Raw genomic sequence first — 18,261 nt, forward strand, 5'->3', positions numbered from 1 at the left:
AGGGTCCTGTTATGAAAGACTTATTTTGTGTTATTGAATTAAATTCTGAGGAAAATGTGAAGTATTACGGCCTTCCTAAGTGTTGTGCTTGTGTGTATGGGTTTGCACAACTTGGTAGTGCTCTGAACCCTCTCAGGCACCCAAAGTCTAGTGTTCCAACCACTTCTATCCCTTTTCCTGGCTGATGACTCAGCAAGTTATTGTCTTTTTCCAGCAATGTCCAGACTTGTGTGCCTTTAAGTATCCAGACACTTTGTTCCTTTCTTATTGCTGCATCACCACAAAGGGCCTCATATGGATCTTATTTTCAACTGCCTCTGGGCAGCACTAAAGCTTTACTCTCATCATGAGCTGTTAGCACACTGAACTAGAAATCTGGGTAAAAAAACTTCAAAATTCAACCATCCTGATATTTTGATCATTCAGTTGTAATTTGCACAAGTGCTCTGTGGGAATGGACCTTGCTTTCCCAGCGTGTGGTTGAATATTGAAAAAGAGGGAAACTGAGAAGTGCATTTTACTTATTTACACACATGTAATAAAGATTGGATTTTTTTGGAAAAGTGTTGATGAACTGGTATGTGAAGTTCTGCCTCTTAATATTTTGCTTTAGTCTGTTTTAGGTGTCTTGTGCAGAAAGTTACAGTAATGAATCTTTGTGGGAGAGATGAAGAGACTCCTCCACCCTTCATTAGAATTTGCTGCCTTATCCCAAATGCTCCAAAACACATTTAAATCGCATAGTTGGAGCTTTTCACAAGTCAGTCCCCTTTCTCTCTCTTCATTTCTCATTCCAAACTGAAATGTGATTGGAAATGTAAATTCCTGAAGAAGTGGCTGCAGCCTCCGTTGTCCAAGTAGGAAGTGTGAGCCAGAGTACACTGCAGGAGGTGGAGCTGCAGCTGGGGTTTAGCCTGTGCCTGCTTCACATTGTGCATGTAGAGTGTGGAACCTGCCCCAGAGCACATTTGTCTGTCTCTGGCTGCTCAGGACCAGCAGGAGAAATCCTGATCCTGGCTCTGTCCTTGCAGCCGAGGTTGTGCTCGCTGCAGTGGTGTGTACACAAGAGACGGAGGGAGAGGGACTGGGACTGCCCCCGCAGTGCCTAAAAGCCATGGAATGCTGAGGTGACTGAGGAAGGAGTTTCTGTAGAGACAGATAGAGGCTGAAATGCTGAGCTGTCCACAACACCCTCCTGATTGTTTCATACTTTGTACATGCAGCTGTCGCCTGTTGGCTGTTCCCTGCAGGAATCACTGTCCCACCCGTTCTTGCTGCGCCTCGGACAGGACTGGGGTCAGGAGTGGCCTTCAGCACATGTCTGAGCTCCACCAGTGCTGCTGCACTACTAAGGACTGGCCTAAATATTAATATGTTTATATTCATTCTATGCATAAACAACCTGAGGCTGAACTGGAGTTGCTCAGCCTGGAGAAAAGGAGGCTCTGGTTCTCCACAATTCACTGACAGGAGGGGTTGGACTCTGCTTCCAGGGAACAAGGGACAGGACAAGGGGAAATGGCCTCAAGCTGTGCCAGGGAGGTTTGGATTGCATATTAGGGGAAAATTTCTTGATGGAGAGGGTTGTTGAGCACTGGAAAATGCTGCCCAGGGCAGTGGTGGAGTCCCCATCCCTGGAAGTGTTCCAAGACAGGGGTGGATGCAGCACATGGGACATGATTTAGTGGTGTTGGTGCTGCCTTGATGGCTGGACTTGAACTCAGGTTTTTACCACAGAAACCTTACAGATCCTGTGATTGTGCATTCAATGGCTTGGTGCTGTAATTTTTGGTAAAGGAGCAGGCAGTGCCTGTAGGCTTCCATGGGCATGGGGTCAAACCTCAGCTTTAGGTGAAAACAGACAATTCTGCCATAGCTTACAATTATTTTCAAGTGTTGCCTTGTTTGCAGGTGACTTCAGTAGCAGTGCTGGCAGGTGTTACAGGAGTGCCATTTGTCCTGATGAGCACATATGTGAGTGACTCGCTACTTTGCATTAGGAAGATAGAACTGAAACAAATCGTTGGAATTTTGTGTGTGATCTGTGTGATGTGGATTTTTGACAGGGAGGAAGGACTTAGGGAATTAAACAGTTCATGTGAATGTGTTTTTCTTGGTGTGTTGTGGGGTTATACTGAGCTGCAGTCTGAGGTGGAGGCAAAGTCTGAAGTTAGTATGAGCAAAATGAGTCACCCCATGCTGCTGTGTGAAACCACAGTAACAGCATCAAACAAGGTGCTTCATTTAGAACTTAAAAACTTCATTTTCCTAATTTCCATCCCAAACAATTACTTTCTTAGGGAACTAAACCCCCTCATTTCTGTGGTTCTGGGACATGCTGCATGACAAAGGAGAGATTTCCTGCTGTGCTTCCTGCTAGGGCTGCTAAATTCCCCTGGAACAATCTAAACATCATTATCAGCCTATTCAAATTAGTATTTCCACCTACATTTGTAAGGGATAAAAGGAGGTTTGTTTCCTTGCTGTTGACTTAAGTGTCCCACTGAAATTCCTTCACAATAGCTGCTCTGGCACTGGGTGAATCCTGGAGAGTTTTAAACTGCTTGGGGCTACTGGAGGAAGGCAGAATTGGGGGCCATCAGCTCTTCCAGCCTGTCATTAATCCAGGAAATGCCCTGGGCCACAATCAGTACTGCTGAAATTCTTGCCCAAATCCTGATTACAAAACTTCATAAAGGAAAGCCTGAGGAAATGAGAGATCTCTTCAGAACATCATCATAAAATAAAGGAACAATGTAATTTATGATTATAAACCTGACAAGGACTAGCAAGGAATCCTGGAGGGTTCCCAAATAAGGAGATGGAGCTCTACAACAATTCTTCAGTTTAAGCATCCCTGCTCACTAATTAGAAACTCAGTGAAGCTCAGAGGTTTCCTTCCTCTCGCATTCAGAATCTTTCTGTCATCTGTCATCAGTCCTCAGCCAAACAGAGCTGAAGGGCACATACTTGGTCAGGAGCATTCGTGGGGCTCTTCAGGGCTGCTGCTGTCATGTCATTTCCTCTCTGTTCTTGCTTTCTCCAGGTGTGTATGGCTCATGCTGTGGCTGAAAGCTGTGCTGAGCAATGTGGCAGAGCAAACAAGCTGACACCAGCATCTGAGGCTGAGTCAGGGGATGAATCTGCCCAGAGTTATCAGTGATGTTCTGAACAGGGATGAACACTCAGTTCACTCCTCTGATGAATTTAACAGTTTTTCTACTTTTGATGAATTGTTCATGAGGAAAATTAAAATCTTGGCTTTTTTTTTTTTTTCCCCACCAAATTGATTTGATACTTTTTATGTGAATAATTTCTGAGTGGGCTCTTCTGGGGGACAGCTGAGACTCTGTATTTTTAGCCTGTGCTGCATGTTCAACTGGTGGAAGCAGATGCAGGTGCTGGGAATTTTCTTTTCAGTTGCCAGAGTTAAAAAACTCAAAACCCTAAAGGCTCACAAGAGCAAACCTGAAGAATGTTTGCCCTTTGGGGTCAGCTTCATAGAGCATCCATGAGCAGTTCCCTATCCTATGTTAGCCCTGCCAGGGTGTGCACAGAGCAGTTTGTGCCCCAGCAGATCAGATGTGGTTCAGATATATATAAATGTACAATCCTTCTTCAGGCATTAAACAAAAATACAATTTCTATGTGGTTGGTATGAGAATGAATAATATATTTAAATGGATTGCATTATTAAGTGTGTGTAGTGGTTTTAGGCAGTTGGGGTCTAAAAAATGGTACAGTAGTTTGACTTGTCTTTCATCAACACTCCCAGTCCAAAACAAGGACCTTTTTCACTGCTAAACTTTTAAAATTTAAAGCAGAAACATGTCTCAATGGATGGCTGTCCCTAACACTGCTGTGTGTGGGTATGAATGGGTAATGGTGAAATTAATGCGTTTTTTCTGTAGATAAACACTCAGAGGTAAGGGGAGCATATAAGCTAAATGAAGGCCTTACACACACCTTTATTTGCTTCTTTATGTTTGTTTGCCTTTATATTTTTTAAGAAGAAGGAATATGTTTTTTGTAATTTAGTTACCATTAGAGCTCAGTTTGTAATTGGTTAAGAACGTCCTGGAAGTTTTTGACTTGCAGCAGATTCTGTGAGCCTGCCTAATTTTCCCAAGTGCTCTGACAGGCAGTCCCTGACTACATTCCCTGATAAGCATTGTTCCTCTGAATTTTAACTTTAAAATTAAACAGGGCTGGTGGAAATGCTTTGAAGAAAGGAGCTTACCTAGCCACGAAACAGATCATGCAAAGAGATTGCTCTCCCCAAGATAAAATTCTTCAGAAAGGAATTACAAGGGTAATCGGAACCAGGCTTTCCAAAGCCTCAGCTCTTTTGAAAGTTAATAGCCAGCATAAATATACTCCATGCAATATCTGGGGAAGGAGGTTTGAGGGGTAAAATACAGCCAAGACTGTGCTGAAGGGCAAGAAACATTCTGCCTGCTCTGAGTTATTATTTTAACTGATAGAAGGATGATTGTGCATGAGCTGTTCTGCTTCAAACTCCTTGGCAGAAGGATACAGCAAAATGAGACACATTTTGAAATGGCAGGAAGAGGAATTGCTTGGGTTTGTAGCTGGTGAAAAGGGTTAAAGAATTTATTTAGTTGTTCCCCCCTCCTTCTTTCAACCTGGATCTAATAAAGGATGCTGTCATGGAAACATTGAAGACCAAACATCATCTAAATTATCTGGCCTTTGCCACAGGTAATACAAGTTTTGACTTACAAGGATTATCCAGAACTAAAGCCAGAGGGAGTATAAAGTTGCTATTCATTCACACTTTGAACAAAATCTGCCAAACAAGCCTGGCTGAGGCTATGTTGATGTATGTCTCCATTGTATAGTGTACCGTAAAATGAACGTTCAGCTTGTGTTACCCAGTTTTTCATTGTGCCTTGGGGCAGACACAGCTCTCTATGTTTTGCCAAGCAAGCCAGCATGAGGAATTTATGAAAAAAGAATAATGTAGGAAACAGAATGTTTTCAGGTTGAAATAGAAAGCAGATGCTTTCCAAGGAGTGAAGGCAATATAACAGGAACTTGTCCTGGATGAGTTGTGGGATGGATTCCCAAAGAGACACGAGTGCCTTCAGAGGATGGAGGAGAGCATAGAAAAACACTTTGCTGCATCAGGTTTAAAATGAAGACAGGTTGTTCCAAGTGTGATGGACTTCCCTTACATTGCTGTGGTGATGGCATGGCAGGCAGGATTTGAAGAGGGTGGTGGAAAAGGATTAGGCACTGAATTGAATCCATGAGGTGTGTGCTGAACACTCAGCCCAGCCTGTATTTCTCCTGCAGTCTGCTTTTCCAGAATTTCCAAGGAGAGAAGCTTCAATAACTGAGGAGACCACATGGGTTAAAGCCCCATCCTGAGCAGTGAGCTAACTGTGTTTTGGTCATGGAAACACTCAAGTACTGCCCTCATTTCAGGGAGATTTAGAGTCAGACACGTCCCAAACACTGAGGCGCTTGAAGGAGCCTGCAGGAACCTGCACAGAGTAAAACCCTCTGCTCATTTATCTGGGAACAGGTCCTGGGGAGAGCTTAACCAGCCCCAATGACGTAAGTGATAGCTCAGTTTGGAGTGAAAGCAGCTGGCTTTGGGGCTGTGTTGTCATTCTCCCCTCCCCTGTCTTTGCCAAGATAAATGTTCTTCTCCTCTTTACCTTACTCATTAAAACGTCTTCCCAGCCATCACAGATAAATCAAGTTGAGGACATGTTAAAGTGCACACCTAAATGTTGAAATTCAGTGAGGGAATTTAATAACGCCTCTCAGGCTGTTGATAAGATAGGAAATGACAACCTGTTAAGGGGTAAAGCTACAGTACTTTGTTATTTATTTATTAGAGCTTTAAGTGGTGAAGAGATTGGAGCAGAAAAAAGACTCACTGGAAACAGTTATTTTTCAGTATTTTAAGAATGCCACCAAGTTGTTCTGTGAGGTTTTTGTCATTATTTTTCATAATACTTGGCTTTATATTGTCAGGCAGGCATTCGATAAGGAAATACAAATTATTTTTCTCCAGTGTGAGCAAACAGTTCTTGTTAAGTGTATGTTCTGGGTGCAAGTGGAAATACTGTGGTTTTGGGGAAGATAAACTACTTTCCTCAGATGTAGGAATGGAATGGGAAATTCCATCATAACAGCAAGAGCTCAGCTCAGTTTTGGGAGTATGACCTTTGCCTCTCTCAAGTTAGTGCTGATCCAGCAATTAACAACTGGAAATAAAGCCAGCAGTGAAGAGATGTGGGTGCCTGGGGCTGACAGTGCCCTGCCCCTGACACCCTGATCCTCCTGGTGATTCACGCGGTGCTCTGGCTTTCCTGGCTTATAGATAATTGTTTTTGGGGTTAATACCAGTTTTGAACTTCACCTCTTCCTGAAGTCAAGTGATTCTATCCAGGCCCCTGCACTGTGTCTGCCTTACTTTGGTCTCTCTGTAGTTAAAGTTGCTATCTGAGACTCCTTAATGTCACGGCTTCTGGAGTAATTTTAGTAGAAAGGGAGATAGTTGTCCACTTGTAGGTGGGAGGCTTGGGCGGGTTGGTTGGTGTGATGGGTTAGTCCTTGCTGTTCCCATCGTGTGAGGAATTGCAGACTCTCGAAACAGGTTGTGTACAAAGAGATTTAAGGCATATCCAGTGCCACTCCTGCCACGGGCAGGGACAACTTCCACTGTCCCAGGCTTCTCCAAGCCCTGTCCAGCCTGGCCTTGGACACTTCCAGGGGTCCAGGAGCAGCCACAGCTTCCCTAGGCACCTGTGCCAGGGTTTTACCAGGCCCAGTGAGGAAGTGCTGATGTCCTAAGGTTTGTTTGTCTTTCTGCTTAGACAAAAGAACCACTTGGGACGGAATGAAGGAATGATGGATAAAGCAAGCAGGCTGACAGCCCAGTCAGGAGTGCTGGCTCCAAGAGTGGGTATTTGCATTACAGGAGTTATTCAATCGATGCAAATGCTCTGCAGAGCTGCAGATGGAAGTGAAAATGGGAGGAAGCAACGAAATCGGAGGTGTTAAAGGTGTGAAATGGTCTGAGTGGAAATTCAGGTGAAGGTGAAATCAGGGAAACTTCAGTGTCAAAAAAGCTCTGGCAAGAAAATGAGGTATTCTATCCCTTCCTGACCTTCTAAAGCTGGCTGATGATTTATCACTCTAGAAACATAATTTGTGAACACTGTGAAGGAAAAAAGGGGAGGAAAGTTTATGAAAATCCACTTTGTCTCTTTTGCTGCTCTAACAAACTTACGGTTCACTGTGACAGCGGGAGGAAATAATTTCGTAGTCTTTAACTGTGTGTTTTCCTCAGTTTGAGCTTCAACTAAACTTTTTAAAATACGTACACCCACCCACAGCAGATTTTTGTAGCTGAAAGCTGAAATTCTTAGCATGTAAAAGCTGTGGGGATATTATATGACCATGGAAAACCTGGATGTGTCCCTGGGTCAGCTTGAGGCCATCCTGCTGCTGCTAAGGGCTGGGTCAGGCACTGAGACAACTATAAAGCATGGGCAGGGAGGAATTAAAATTCTCTGAGAGAAAAATGTTTTTCAAAACATTAGAATTAACTTATAAGTGTCTTTAAAAGACAATACACAGATTTTTGAAATCAGGCCAAAATGTTCTGTAGTTCATATCTTCAGAGTGATGCAGAGTGATAATTGCAGGAGCTGAGTTTCTGAACTGCAAACAGGTGAGTGTGAAAAACGAGATTCACTTAATAAATTAATAAAAATTTAATATGAACAAAAAGACAATTAGGAGACAAAGGAAATAAAGCAAAGGGTTAAAACGGCCGGGTGCCCTGGCGAGTTGCCAGGAACACACCTGGTATCTTGGGAACACTCTTTTTATCCCCTCCTGCTGTGAGGGGTTAATGCATATTCAAAGCATGTCCCCTCCCTGGTTCCACCTTCTTAGAACATGCCCTGTATGTTTTGGGTTTTTTTTCTGCTGGTCAGCACTATTTCTGCTGGTCATCATTATTCTTGCTGATGAGCATTATTTTGAGTCTGGTTTCTTTTCTTCTGCAAATGGTCATTGTTGATAACAGTCTGAGCCCCTCTTCCTGCCCTGGTGACAGCTGGGCTCCACATCCCTCCTTCGGGCCTGGTCCTGGCTACTGATAACAGCCATTGTTCTTCCACTGATAACAGCTTGGGCCCCACTGTCTTTGCCCTCTGGGGTTTCCTTGCTTTGTACTTAGGAGATTTCTTTAAGCTTAAAACTTGTTAGCAAGAAAAAAAAGTACATACATAGCCAAAAAGTATTTAACATATGATATTCATCTTAATACTTGCGAAAGCCAATATCACAATACAGATTTATAACATGAGGAAACTGCTGCTGTTTTGTAGTGCAGCCTGACATAAATTACCTGTTTTCCCCTTAGTGAAGAAATCTCTAAATAGCAAATTATGTATTCACAGGTGGGTTGTGAAATGACTTATCAAAGATTCACACACTATATAAAAAAACCGGGATTACAGAGTTCTCAAACAAAATTACTTTGTTTTCTATGAGCAGATGCAAATCTGCTTCTTAATCTCCTAATATCAGGGAAGCTCCAAATAAACAAAAATCTGTTTGAATGTTTTAGTATTTCAAACTGTTTTGCACACAGAGCTGAAAATCTCTCCAGCATAGAAGCTCTGTGATCCTCAGTCCTGTGCATATATTGAGTTGTATATATTTGCTCTTCCTAATGGAGAATTAAAACATCATAAATCCATGCTAATGTCTCTGAGTCCCATTACAAGTTGTTCCAGGTTTTTTAAAAACCCTGATGAAGATAAGGTACAGTAGTTTGTTCATTTTATGATAACTTCATTCTGGGTTTAATTATTCATAAGATCACAACAAAAGGCAATATACTTTGCAAATATGACTGTTTAATAGTATGGCACTTCAGTAGAGCAATCTGATATTGAATCTTCAGTGAGCAATGAGTAATTCACTTTTATTTGAATTATAAATTGTGTAGATTACTGCAATATAGATAGTTAAATTCTGCTCTATTCTCATGTTCCAGCAAGAGCAACACATATATTTCAGCACTTGGTAAAATGAATGGAGTTTCCACCGAGGGAGTGAATTAAAACTATGTTAAAAATTCACTGTTTCATAGCAAAGTGTTGTAATTATCTAGCATTGGATGTATTTCCTGCCAGTTTAACTGCATAGATCTACCCTCCAATGTCACAGGGAAGCTCTTACACCTAATACAGTTCTCAGGACTCGAGGATATTTTAAGATAGTTAATGTGCTGTATGAAATGAAGGCATTGCATAGTCTGAGGGTTATGTGCAGATTGTTGTGGTGCCCTGGTGTGTGAGCAGGAGCTGGGCAGGACTGGGGGACACAAATGGCTTTGGTCATTAACCCACTGCACCTGCAGTGGCCCCAGGTCTGGTTTGGGCTGTTCCTCCCCAAAGGCTTGAAGAGAACAAAGTGCCCTAAGTCTATGCAGTAGGTATACAGGATCCAGCAAAATCCTATTTCACTGCAACCTGCAAATTTACATCTTCAGTGGAAATCCACAAAGAAAGATGGGGAAACTAGAGCAGCATTCTCCATGTCCATCTCTCTTACTACATCTTAATGTCTTTGTTTCACAGTCAGAATTACATCTCCCAAACCCTTTTCATTGTATTTTTAAGCCAGCTGAACCATCCAAGGCCAGGGCACTCTGTGATAACCCAGCCTGTGTAGTGAGGGCACTGTTTCAGCACCATAATGACTAAAGCAACTTGTATTAAGTGGCCAGGCATGATTTTTCAGGGATTTTGTTCACAGCTGTCAAATATGGAGTTTTCTTCAAACTATTTATGTCATTTATTGCATTTAAAACTCTTCATTTCCTTCTGCTCTTCCCCCCTGAAAGACATCACCAGGTGATCGATTATGTCAAGATGTTTCATTTGTCTCTTTCTTTTTTTTCCTTGTAACCAAACAAAATGTGGAAAGAAAGGGAAAAACATCACCCTGAACTATTATTTTAAAGATCTTCTCAATTAAGAAGCAGAGTTAAACCAAATCCATTCTGTATGAAATAATCTAAGAAAATCTGTGTGTATGTTTTGTACAGGTTCCACAAAGGAGTTGATTGAGAGCTGCTGTGGAGCTGGCCAGCAGTGGGCTATAGACAACGGGGAGTGCACAGAAATCCCTGTAAGTGGAATGGATGGTGATATTTGCAGGTACGTAAGGTAAAACTGAACATTTTCGGTTATCTTCTTGAGAAGAACTCAAATTTACTTCCTGGGATGTCCAGGAGACTGGGAACTGTGTCATTCATTGAATTATTTGTAGACTGGCAATAGTCATGGCTAATTAGAAACCAGGATTTCCCCCTCCATTTTCCCAAAATCTAATATAAACAAAAACTTTTTAAGGTTTCTTTTTGTCTCTCCCATGAGCAGAGCACAGATTTTTATTTCCCATTTTCTGTGGAGTTGCAGTTAGATGGGAAGGCAGAGCTTGGCTTTCCCTTGGCAAGTGTTAAATGCAGTGATTATCTCTGTCATTAAAGCATGTGTTAATTGCCCTCCCTGGGTGGCCTCTGGTTCTGCTGGAGAGAGGACCACATGCCTGATCCTGCTGCTGGTGTCAGTAGCACCTGCTCTGAGAGGCTGCCAGGTTCCCTCTGCACAGCAGGACAGGGATGGCTGCAGGGTAGCCTGGACCCAATGCCCCACGAGTCTGGGGGGAGGGATGAAGACAAACTCACTCCAGACTCACATTCTCAAAGATTGATTGTGTCATTTAGATCGCTGAAAAACTTTGGCATAAACCCTTTTATCAAATTGAGCGTTGTTGCACCTTTCTGAAGTTACTGGGAGATGGAAATCGTCCCCACTGGCATCTGGAGTGACATAACTGACACATGCCAGCTGTCTGTGAAGTAAAGGCAGGTTAAAAATTCCAGCCTCGGCCCAAGTAGGTGCAAATCCAGTACATCAGTGAGTTGCACCTGTACATGTGAGGCTGGTTTTAGATGAAAAAGCCAGATCCCGAATGTTTGAGTCCCTGTGAACATGCTGGGATTTAAAGGAGTAAGAGATCAGGGGTTCAATTGTCTTGTACAATTTTAGTTGTATCCCTGTGTTAAAGATCTAAGCCTGCCTACAAATATTATGTCTAAAGAAAACATTTTATATAAGAAAGTATTCAAGTATGTGGTCTCAGAGCCTGGAAAGCAAGGGCAAAAACTTGCTGCTGCCACTTGGAGCTGTGCCAGTGAGCAGAGCTGGTGACCCTGCCCCTCTCCAGCCCCAGGGCAGTCTGTGCTGGAACCCTGCAAGTCCTGCAGCTCCCAAGAGTCTGCTCAAGCTCAGCTCACTACCTAAAGATTGTAAGAAGCAGAATCACAAAATCCCGGGCTAGTTAGGGTTGGAAGGACCTTAAAGATCATTGCATTCCACCCCCTGCCACTGGCAGGGACACCTTCCACTATTCCAGGATGCTCCAAGCCCCATCAAGCCTGCCTTGGACACTTCCAGGGATCCAGGGAATAGATACAAAGTAGATGCTAATTAAAACAATCAGTTCCTGTTCTGCAGGGATGGTTTTCTGCACATGTTTAGGTGTTACAGGTGGATACTTTAGGCACACTGGGGTATTCCCAGAGTGTGTCAGAGAGCCCTGCCCGAGGGATGTGTGACAGTGTGGTGGCTTGGCCCTTGCAGGATTGCCCAGAAGCAGTGCTGCGTGTCCACGGTGAGGGAGAACAGCTGCCTGGCCGGGATGATCGCCGCCAAGGAGGGGGACACATGCGGCCCCGAGGACAGCGACCCCTGCGCAGGCTCGTCCTACAAGGTGAGCTCCTCTGCTGCTTCTGCAGGTGTGCAAGGTGTCCTCACTGCCTGCCTTCAGCGGGCATTTGTTCCTGCATTTCTGTGGGGCATGGAAAAGATGAAGTTGCAGGAGTGTGGCAGTGAGATGGTTCTGTTTGCATTTCAGTTTGCATCCCCTTTTAAAACTTCACAGTAATGTTGTTTTGAATTAATTTCCATCTCCGTTTTGTAGACCTAACTGTATTGCTTTTGATTCCCTGCTTTGGAAGTAAATGAAAAGTCCATTTTAGTTTTTATATCTGTAGTGTAGAAGAATTTAGAAAGCGATGTGGCAAAACCTAATTGAAGATATAATGTGCAGCCCATTGCTGGGCAGTTTGCTTGGCTCCAGTGTTGAATTGTGGCCCCCTTTCCCAGTTCTACACAATGCTGGACTAGAGGAACAAGCATTTAGTTGATGATGGAAGCTTTTGTTCATAAATAAATGCAAACCGTTAATGGACAGCACAAATCGCAAATCCTGAGCCACAGCCTCTGCTTGGATAAATGAGATTTGCTTTATGAGAACCAGTGGAGCCAAACCAATTTAAACCAGTTTGAAGATTCAGCTTGTCCTGTTTTCACCAGAACACTGCCTTCCAGAATTCATTTCCCTCTGATCGTAATTTACATAGCTATAGCTCAGCTTAAGTGCAGCTACCGTTGGCTCAGCAGGAGCCTGATTAGTTCTATCTGTTCTTGTACATCTCAGATTCTCACAGGTAATTGTTCACTGGAGAAGCAGAGAAGTGGACATCCACTGCAGGGTTTAAGGTTTAATTAGCTGTGCTGATTTATCATCTTCAGAACCATTGTTAATTTGGGTCTGAAGTCTATCATTAGAGTAAAAGCACAATTTGTGCATTCAGGAGAAGACATTAATATGTCTGAAATGTGACAGAATTGTTATTCTTAGGTTTTCACCAGGGGTCATTTGCATGCCAGGCAGAGCCAGGCTGTAGTGTCAGCCTGATTACACATGCCATTCCTCAGGCAGAGGTGGCGAAAGAGAACTCCATCATTTCTGGCTGAGCTGAAACCAGTGACAAAATACTCTCGTGGAATGGTTCCTCATGCAAGTTCCAGTGGGATTTTTCCTTTAAGATAAACTCTCTGAGATAGTAAAACTACTGAACAGCTTTGCTCAACCTATTTAGCTTGTTTAGCTCTTGAGTCATTGCAGCTACTCCCTGAAAAAGAAAATCAATAAATATTGAGACTGTTGAGACTTCTTATTACTTTAGCATTACAGTATGTACTGCTGTAATACAAAATAATCTGACTTTGTAGTGCTTTCTAATGCTTTGTATTACAAGAAAGGTTTTCTAATTTTATTATGGTTAAACATTGTTTCAGAGGGGATCTGGCAGAAGATGCTGACAGTCCCATAGTGGCATTTTCCCTGATCTGTCTGCTCTTGGTAAATGTGGCATAAATCAAAAAAGCTTGTCTGGAATGTGGAAAGATTCATTAATTGCTCCCAAACCCAGCAAGATATTTACACTGTCTTGCCAAAAGCCAGGGTTTTATCTCCAGGTTACAAACATTTGTAGGTCTTCAGGCATTTTAGGTGTATTCACCTCTTGCTTCAAGGTGAATGTGGCAGTGCTGATTTTTCAGATCCAGGACTTCAGCCTGTGTTAAATCAACCCAGTCTTAGGGTGCTTTAATTGTTATTTACTCTAACACAAAAAGCACAGGCTTAGGGATTTTTCCTAGTGGATGGAGACTCCACCATGGTAAATCCAATTATGCAGGATTCCAGCAAAGATAGTTTGGAGGGGAATGCAGAAAGCTGTGAACCAAAGAACAGTTCCCAAGGTGGGTTTCTCAATTGCAAGGCAAAAATAGTCATATTTTCTGTTAAATGAGTTGTAGAATTCCTGGGAAGTTCAAAAAGCAGCTAACGGAAGGTCGAGGCATTCCAATTTTTGCATTTTAGAAGGAACTTTTCAGCGAACAAGTTTTTCCACTGGAAAATGAGACAGCTTTGTTCACCTGGAAAATATGTGAACCCAAAGATGTATGACTGATTTAATACTCTCTGTCATGCCTGCACATGGGATAGATTGTGACTCAAACTATGACTGAAAGAAGCCAGGGTTTTCAAGGCAAATATTGCATATTTTACAGTACTTCAGTAAAAACATGTATTATCTTGAACTACTTCTGGTTTGCATATTGAAGGTGACAAAACAGCTAAAACAAAAAAAATGAAGGAAACAGAAATTTTTTTTTCATAAAATTTTGAATTTGAGAGTTCTGGATTTAGGGAGGATGGCAAGAGGAATTTTCCCTCTTCTAGCATGGCCAAAATTCATTATTGCAAGGGATTATTTTTTTTTTTTTTAATATTCTTTTGAAACGATAATTTAGCCTATTTAGTGTGCAAAGTAATTCATCCTCTTCAAGGCCTTTATGGTAGATTTTTCACAAATGTATTTGGGCCCATGAAGGGAGCTCCTTATGTCTGTGCATATTTGCAGATGTGAGTAATGTCTGCTGTTTATGATGTTTGGGGAATTTCTCAGATTAGGAACCAGAGCCATAAGATGTGAGCTGCAGCCATCAGTGCTGGCTGAACATGCCAGGCTGTGCACTGAGTGTGAAATGCTCACAAAACCTCAATGCTGTCCTGAAAAAAGGGACTCAGCAGAAAAGTTTCTGAGCATTGAACTGGCAGTGGATGCATTTCCCTGGTAGAGACAGGCTCTGGATGAATGGGAATGCCCACCTAGGATTTCTAATGATGAAAAGTGACCCCTCCCCATTTTCATACTCATACAGAACTGCTTCTCTTACCTGCCCTGCCCAGGTCAGGGATCTCCCTGCTGGAAACTGTTCTGTCCTTGTACTTTCTGTTGGCAGAGCTCCTGCTGCCAGCTTGAATCCTGCCCTTCATTTCCTGTGTCCCTTCTCACAGGGTAAATGAACAGACTGGAGCCTCCTCTCTGGGTTCAGAGAAGCTGTTCCAGTGTAACTGCAAACTCTCAGTGGCTATCAAAGGAGCTGCAGAGGAAAAGAGACTCCCTGCTTTTCTGTCAGTGAAACAGATGTTAGTTATAGCTAAAATACATAAATCAGTTAAGGATGAGAGGACACTTAAATTTAAATCCACAAAGGCATGTCCAGCTCAGATATGACCCCTGTTGTCTCTGCAGCAGAGACTTGCAGCTCCTCAACTTCCCTGCTTGGTTAGATATCCACTGTGCATCCACAGTATGGACTTTGTGAGTTTGGTATCATTTATCTGATGCCTTTTTGTGACCTGACTGTGCAGTAGATTTGTCTGAGATTGAGTGAAGCAGCACACAGTTTTCGTCTGCCACCTGCAGCAGAGCAAGCTGCAAGGGGTGGGAGATGAACGTGTCAGTGAAGCTACTGTTCAGATACTCTGATGGAGGAGAAAGGATCAAATACAGCCTGGCCTCCCTCCAGCTAGTCTCAACAGGATGCTGTCCAGCACAGACAGGTAATTAAAGGTCAGAGCAGGTTTGCTGGGCAGTAGCACAGAGAGGAGAGTCTTTACTGACACCTGACAGGGCTGGGATGCTGCTGACCCTCATGTCTGTGCAAGTTATTTCCAGTTCCTGTCACATTGCTTCAAACTGACCATGTTTTGAGCTCTAATGCAAGGAGGTGCAGATCTGTGTTAGTTTCTTTATAATTTTTGTTCATACTACACACAAGCAAGGCCTGTGAGCAAGAGCTGAGAGGAGTTGATCTGCAGCACCACTCCTTCCTGCTGTGTGGAGTTGCTGAAATCACTGGCACAGCCAGACTTTCTGTTTGTTGTGGCTGCAGTTGACCCGTTGGTGCAGAATGGCAAAAACAAGCACAAGTAAAGCTCTGATATTTACAACTGTCTGCACTCCAAATGTTTTTCCAGATGCTCCACTGCTTAGGAAAATGCAGATCAGTTCCAGGTGTGTGGGCTCGTCATTGAAGCTGTGTTAAATCATGGAATAGAATTGTTAAGGTGGGAAAAGACCCCTAAGATGATCAAGTGCAAGTGTAAACCCAGTACCACCACCCTGTTCATCACTAAACCATGACCTCAAGTGTCACATCCACTTCTGACCACTTCCAGGGACGAGGACTCCACCACTGCTCTGGCAGTTTGTTCAGTGCTTCCAAATGCTCGTTGCTGACATTGCTCTTGTCCTGCAGCAATGCTGTGACTGCTGCAGCCTGGGCCTGCGCCTGAGGAGTGAGGGGAAAAGCTGTGAGTCCAACATCAACCTGGGCTACCCCTGCAGCCACGTGATGCTGTCTTGCTGTGAAGGGGGGGACCACTTTATCCATCCCGAGATCAAACGGCATCCTGAGCCTTTGCCAACGGTGACCCCTGAGAAGGGTGAGTGTCCATTTGTAACTGAGACACTGCAGACAAGGGCTCTGCCTCACACAGACCTTCAGGGGAGATTCTGGAGGGAGCAGTGCATTGGGAGCACTGCTGCTTTCCTCTCAGGTCAACTACAGATTTCCTTGTTCCTAAAGCAGGCTGGAAAAAGCAAAGAATGTGTGGATGTTTCTCATCCTTAAATATACCTAGGACCTCACTGAGCAAGGAACTTGGGCTGTGTGTGTTCAAGAAAAGCTGACTGAGAAAGTCACTTAAGGATTAATCTTATTGTCACAGAAAGCCTTTTCAGACTTGGTCAGGAATGGAAGTAGGTGGTGTTCCAGCTTTGGCTGCTGTTTAGAGGCAGCAGGAAGGACAGCCGTGTCACTGCTTAGTGGCTCACAGCTGCTGCTAATGCTAATACAGGAGAAGCCAACAAATATTGGAATGTTTCCAAACCAACTGAATAACTTCTGCATTTAGAAATTCAGTGTGGGGCCAATTTTAGATGGGGCTCAGCACAGTACCTTAGTTCAAATGTCAGTGGGAATAGGGTTGGCAGTCATGTGAAAGGTGAGTTTGTGATCTCCTTTGTGGCTGTTTCTCAGTGCCTCTGTAAAATATCTGTCCCTACAGCCTTAGGGAAGGAGGAGATGGCCCTCCAGCACATCAGTGTTATCTCTAGGATGGGTTCCTTTGTTCTTATCCTTTCAGTAACTGTTTGGTGTAGATCTGACTTTTCTGGGCATTTGTGTTCCCACACACCCCATTCTGTCCAGTCCCAACACCAAAACAGCTGTGAGAGATGTTCTGCTGTAGTTTCAGAGAGGGAAGATCACCATGCAGCATTGTCCATCAGCAGTGAGGCTGAGCTGTCCAATAACCTGCCTGGAGATGACCTGGATGAGTGTCTTCTCTATGGGGGGGAGCTCTGCCAGCATCTCTGCATCAACACCGTGGGCTCCTACAAGTGCTCGTGTTTCCCAGAGTTCACCCTGCAGGAGGATGGCACCAGCTGCTCTCCAGGTGAGAAAAGGGACATGAGAAACTCTGCAGTTTCTCTCCGAGGTTTTTTTAATGGGTGTTGATTCATGGTCATGTCCTTTAGAAATTGTAAAATTTCTAAAACAAACTCAAAATTTTGTAAAAAGAAAAATTATAATTTAGGAAACTCAGTCATGCCTTATTTTTGTGTTTGGTCATATGGGATAAGGGTGGTGTTTCATATGTTCAAATCAAGAGTGTTTGCACTTTTCAGAAGAAGATTTGTAAAGATTTTTAAAGAAATACCTTTTCTTCTCAGAGTAATTTTGTATTTCACAGTTAGGTTTTCTTTAGGTAAGTTTAGATAAACTCAACTCAGTTCAGACAGACAACATTGCTTCCTAAGCTTTGATTTTTATCTGAAATTAACATGCTTCAGTGATAACAAACTCTAAATTTCTCTATATTTATCTAAATTTATGTGGTGGAAGTCTGGAAAGTAAAGTCTATTGTGTTTTAATTGTTTTGATGTGTGGAGTTCTCCAATGGCACAATTTCAAGTCAGATAACCCAGAAAGCTGAAACCTCATATTAGTTACAAGTGCTTTCTGTTATTTAACAAGCAAAACCAGTGTTTCCATCCAATGACAGAATTCCTTAGGCTTCTAATCCTCTGCCCAAGCCAAAAAGAGCAGTCTGTATGTGATCCTTCTCAATGTTGTGTTACAACCTTTACCTCAGGAATGCATTTGACTGTTCCTGTGGCAGCTGTCTGCTCTGCTTATATTAAAATTCTGGAAAAGGAACCTAATCCAAAAGAGGAAAATAGAAGTTATTTTAACACTGCACAATTTGGCCTGATTGCTCACCTGGAGTGTATTTGTGGTCTTGCTTTGCTGTTTTTCTCGCAGCACTGTCTCAGCTGAAGTTCTGGGTGAAGCATCTTGTGACCTGGGAAGTCATGTTCCTGCAGATCTGCAGGACTGTGGTGCTCAGGGCTGTGCCCAGGGGTGCAGAGGGGTTTGCAGAGCTCAGCTGGGGAATGGGATTGTGACAGGGGCAGGGGACACCATGGGA

At 43.2% G+C, this 18,261-nt stretch overlaps 1 protein-coding gene across 5 annotated transcripts in view; it reads left to right on the forward strand.

Annotated features, from left to right (window-relative positions):
- Window positions 1-18,261, forward strand: part of FBLN2 (fibulin 2) — a 107,347-nt gene that overhangs the window by 67,378 nt on the left and 21,708 nt on the right. For all 5 annotated transcript variants that reach the window (XM_058845273.1, XM_058845272.1, XM_058845270.1 and 2 more), the window contains 4 exons: window positions 10,109-10,220; window positions 11,709-11,838; window positions 16,026-16,212; window positions 17,020-17,226. In XM_058845273.1, the coding sequence (XP_058701256.1) occupies window positions 10,109-10,220; window positions 11,709-11,838; window positions 16,026-16,212; window positions 17,020-17,226 (636 nt within the window). The remainder of the gene's footprint in view (window positions 1-10,108; window positions 10,221-11,708; window positions 11,839-16,025; window positions 16,213-17,019; window positions 17,227-18,261) is intronic.

This window comes from Poecile atricapillus, chromosome 9 (genome assembly GCF_030490865.1).
Source record: "Poecile atricapillus isolate bPoeAtr1 chromosome 9, bPoeAtr1.hap1, whole genome shotgun sequence".
NCBI classification, from domain to species: Eukaryota; Metazoa; Chordata; class Aves; order Passeriformes; family Paridae; genus Poecile; species Poecile atricapillus.